Source organism: Bradysia coprophila, unplaced genomic scaffold (genome assembly GCF_014529535.1).
Source record: "Bradysia coprophila strain Holo2 unplaced genomic scaffold, BU_Bcop_v1 contig_24, whole genome shotgun sequence".
Taxonomy (NCBI): domain Eukaryota; kingdom Metazoa; phylum Arthropoda; class Insecta; order Diptera; family Sciaridae; genus Bradysia; species Bradysia coprophila.
In genome coordinates this window covers 2,045,810-2,050,558 of record NW_023503501.1, presented here as the reverse complement: position 1 = coordinate 2,050,558, position 4,749 = coordinate 2,045,810, and the positions used below count along the sequence as shown (strand labels likewise).

Below are 4,749 nucleotides of genomic sequence, written 5' to 3'. Positions count from 1 at the left end.
TGCAATATCCCGACTTCGTAGCGTATTTACAATGTCGCTTAGGAAAAACGTTCGTATACTAAAAGAATTTTTTAGCGAATTCGATTCCAGAACTCGTCTTCGGCTCGTGTTAAGTCTTAAAGATATAAAGTGCGGATGTGGAAAGGTAAATGGCCGATCGGACTCAGATTTTTCTTCGACATTCTTCGTAGTAATTTATAATTTTCGTGCGTTCTTGCGTAAAGTGAATTGTAAAGTATATAAACACTGAAGGTGATGCAAATGAGCAGCTGCGCACGGATCCCTACTTTCAGGCGAATTTAGTTTCCTTTTGCTTTACACATATTGAATTCGTTTCCGTCAAATTGAAGCTAGTGGTGAAGTGAATTCGATTCCATACAAACTTAGCATGTGTAACAACATCATGATGTTGTTGCACATGCTAAGTTTGACTGCAGTCACAAGAACAAGATGGTAACGTTAGAAAAATGAAAGTTGAGATGTGTAATTTCTCTGATCCGTTCAGGGTTTGCATTACCTTCAGTGTTTATATACTTTGCCAACTTGGGCCTTTATATAAAATACAATCTGTAACGAAGATATTTTCTCAAAAGAAAACCTACAGATTATGTCTTTAATTGACCTTTTAATGTTACAACTATAATGAACAGAGTTTAACAAGGGATGGATTGAAATTCCAAACAACTTTTGCAATTAATGTGAGCACCAAATTTGATTGAGCTTCTGCATTGAATGGGATATTCGATTATTACCACGAGAAAGTTACCAACGAAAAATCCAAAGATTCACCCTTTGGATGTGGCTGTTTTAATCAAATTAATAAATTTCAATTAAAAAAATTTTCTTTTACTTTTGAGTCGTAGACGATAAGAACCAAATTTTTTCCCCGAATTTAATTGATATTGAAGCAATTTTGTACAATTTTCGTCAGCTAATCCGCTTAGAACACTTTATTATCAAAGTAAAGTAAGACACAAATTAAATTATGAAATTCCTTGTTCGTACAATATATCTTCGATGATAATAATTTTTTAAGGGGTAACGTCTTACGAAACATTATAATTTAGATAAAGCGTTGCGCAATTTTTGTTTAGTGTGCAGCGGAGAGTTAACAGGAGATGGGAGTGGGGGTGATTATTTAATTGAGTTTTGATTTTGTTAATAAATAATTAGTAAAAGATGAACCTTTAATTGAACATTAATTCCCGTTTTCAACATAGAACATAGAGTGATAGTAAATAATAAGCGTTGTTGTAGATGGCACTGTCGGAACAATATGAAAAGTAATTGTTCAGCACAATTTTCCAGTATTCCTGTACGTTTACATAGCAACACGAGTTTGACATAAAGGCTCTTTACAAATTGTTTTTTACATGTCAAACTTGCAAAAGCTACGCAATTTTTGTGATTAAAATGAAGTCTTAGAAGGTAACCAATAAATGCACCTCTAGTAACTGTAGTTCTCGAGTTTTAGGACACGGCAGATGGTGGACATCAAGTAGAAGATTTCTTTGAGGAACTTATCTCTGTTCTTTCAAAAACAATGAAAATTAAAACATAGGTCTTTAAGAACAGGACTAACTTCAAAAAAAACCAAAGAATTTCGGGAAAACTAACGGAAAGTAAATCTTCCCGAATCCTGGAACGGAACTGAAGGAGGAAGGCAGTATCTGTTGTTCCAGAAACAGACAAGAACGAATCCCAAATTACAACCTAAAGGACTAAAAGAAAACTCGAAAATCTGTGAAATGACCTACCAGGTTTTCCCAGGTTTTACAGTTGGCTGTTCTGGAATGTCCAACCTCGGCCGGCTAGTATGAGAAGTGCTCGAATGTAGTTTTCGAATGACACCTCACTTTTGAAAATTGTTGGAAATGGCCAGGGAAAACTGCCACCAAAGTTGAAGAATTTCCAGAAAAGTCTGATTCCGACCTAATTTCCGTTCCAGCAAAAAAAAATTCTTCCATAAAATATCGGCAATGAGCCGTGCTTCCCAAAACAGAAGAATTTTTTTTAAAATATATCTTGGAGATTTCTGACTTTTTTAAAAGGTTTTCGGCCAGAAAATTCTATCACAAATTTTTATGGCAAACAAGATTAGACAAAAAAAATTCTTAATAACATAATTCGCACGGAATTACCTGCACTATGGATGAAATATCTGTTTTCTTCGGTGGAAGACAGAAGGGGATAAAAAAGACATTTTCTCCCCAGAACTGTCATCAGCCGAAACGTCAACACAACTGCATTTTCTGGTGGCCTTCTATGTGGGGATTAAGGTTAATCACACCACACATACGAAATATTTATTTCTGGGTAGTGACTCAAACAAACCTCAGCATTTAGCTCCACGAAAATCGAATAGAAAGTATAGAAGGCATTGAAGTTGATATATAGCTGCTGGCGCAAAAAATCCTAACTAATATCACAACACCCGACAGCTTTGATACCAATGATTTCTACGAAACATACTCAATGCAGCTCATTCAAGCTAATATGAAATTATCGTGAATAAGTCAACGATCGGCCGTATCAACAGTATTGCCCGAATTATTTTGATTTTCGAACAAAAGTTGAGCTTATTTTTTCCCATCAATGCTATGCCACTTTCATTGAATTTTGATGTCTGCACGATTATGAAAAGATTATAAGAGTGGATTCGTTCGTTTATAAAAAAATGGAAAAATATCTCGAACGAATGAAGAAAATATTTTATCGAATATTGTGGCCGTATGGTTTGTGGATGATTATTGAATAATATTGCTGCTTCTTTGAGTAAACGAATGGGCTGGCGTTTTTCTATGAAACGGCATTGGCAAACGATTTCTTTTAAGAAAAGTAATTAAAGAGAAATTTGATAAAGGCTACTGGTATATCCTGACAACATAACTTCGTGGAACAACAACAACAACATTTATTTAATTAAATTATCAAGTTTCACCTTAACATTCGTTATTTAGACTCTGCATTTCAGAGAATGGTTGACATGGTGCTTGGGTTCAAACACAGCAGAATAAAGTAAACCAGGCAGGAACGCTTCATTTGACTAGGACCCTGAATAATCTAGTAACTTTATCTTTTGAGAATAAAATCAATCCAATTTATGTCATTGTTCATTCTCATACAGTGTATTAGGTGCCTCCTTTGACGTTTCAAAAATGAAGCGCTCCTGCCAGGTTTACTTTACTCTGCCGTGGTTGAAAAATTTTTTACTACTTTCTAGATGTTTCTGTTTCTTGTAACTGCAAAATTCAAGCGAACTCATTTCGTATTGCTAATCACCGCATACAAACGATACGCAAAGTAAATGATCTGGAAAAGAAAGATTACTCCGCATATTCACGTGGCCTCCAATTTGACATTGTTACCGATGTGAAGGTGTCCAGACTTAATGGAAACAATTTTCCGACCACAATGCGACTGGACTGCTCCAGACGTTCCATAAAGATTACCAATAACTTTCTGTAATCACCGACCATGATTTCCCACGATGAATTATATGCTGAATTGAGTAGACCACTGCTGGTGAAAATAATCTCATTTCCCAGGAAACATGGCAGAAATATTTGAGTGACCAGTGCCACCAAAAAAAATGAGTAAAACGAAAATTCGGTGACACTCTCTCGCGGTGATGTCTGAATTGAAATACGAGAATTATTAAAAACGTAATTGGTTCAATGAAACACACTCAGCTGTTGTTAGGCCGTAGGTCACACAACAGATGACAACTCCACTCAAACAAATCTGGGCAAAATAGGCAATGCTGAAATTAGTCTCAATTTTGTGAATGAATCTGAAAGAATAATTTGGAAAACCATTTTGTTGGCAGGACTCTTAACTCTGAACGAAAAAAGAAACATTTTACATGCTTGCGGGTCGAAAATCGTCGATTAAATGAAATTCCACGAACCGTAATAGTACATTACTGTGACTAGGGATAAAAAGACGAAAAGTAGAGTTTTCGTGTGAATTTTGTTGATCCGAGGCATAGCCGAGGTCCATAAACTCATGAGAACGAGACTTTTCAATTTGTTTCCCGTGCTAAAGGCGTCGAAAGTAGTGCTCGAAACATGTAAACGTTTCCGTACCATAGTTTTCGACGTATGCAGCATGTAAATGACTATTGAATTTTTGGGCACTTACATCGCAATATGCTGATGAAGCTTTATCGCATCCACTAAATAGCCAATGGACTTCATTTGTACCTTCACATCGCTGTAGTTCCGTTCCAATCTTAAACTCAAAACCTCCATTTTCACACGTGCCATGTACATCAGATAACCCGGAAAAATCTCGATGCAAATGTTTAAATTTGCCTGCATAATCATACCCACCACTTGATAAGTGTAAACTATCCAGTAACGCCTTTCGTCATGTCGCCAATCAATCGGATACCATGCACGGAATGGTAGTTGTCTCGGTATAGTGTACAATGCACTCACGTACGCCGCGACGCCTGTTACATTGATCATTATGTAGTAGACTAGCCATAGTCTCAAATAGGAACTTAAACGATTTTCAACTAAATTGGTTTCGGCGTCATTTTGTAATGGAAAGTTGTTGACCATTTTCAGATTATTTTGCATGTCACGACTGTACCAAATAAAATTGATCGTTTTGAATAGCAATGCAACACAGGTCAATGTCATATACAGCGAGTGCATCGTTTCCTTTACATCGGTTATGAAGAAGAAGTTCATTAGCATACAGAAAACGTAAATGAAACTAAAGATTAAATGCAGCAACGAG

At 36.1% G+C, this 4,749-nt stretch overlaps 1 protein-coding gene across 1 annotated transcript; it reads right to left on the bottom strand.

The window, feature by feature from the left end:
* Positions 1 to 3,261: 3,261 nt before the first annotated feature.
* On the bottom strand, positions 3,262 to 4,472 carry LOC119078143 (odorant receptor 94b-like). Its single transcript, XM_037185618.1, has 3 exons — positions 4,206 to 4,472; positions 3,369 to 3,635; positions 3,262 to 3,312 (listed from the first exon to the last, which is right to left on the bottom strand). The coding sequence occupies exons 1-3, from the start codon at positions 4,470 to 4,472 to the stop codon at positions 3,262 to 3,264; spliced, it is 585 nt and encodes a 194-aa protein (XP_037041513.1).
* Between the last annotated feature and the right edge of the window lie 277 nt (positions 4,473 to 4,749).

Bases quoted from the DNA above. Each gene is read 5' to 3' on its own strand.
- LOC119078143 (XM_037185618.1), bottom strand. From the start codon at position 4,472: ATGATCAATGTAACAGGCGTCGCGGCGTACGTGAGTGCATTGTACACT. The intron at 3,636-4,205 runs GTACAAATGAAG...ATTTCAATTCAG, and splicing joins GGAACTACAGCGATGTGAAG to ACATCACCGCGAGAGAGTGT. The intron at 3,313-3,368 runs GTAACAATGTCA...TTTCTTTTCCAG, and splicing joins GTCTGGACACCTTCACATCG to ATCATTTACTTTGCGTATCG.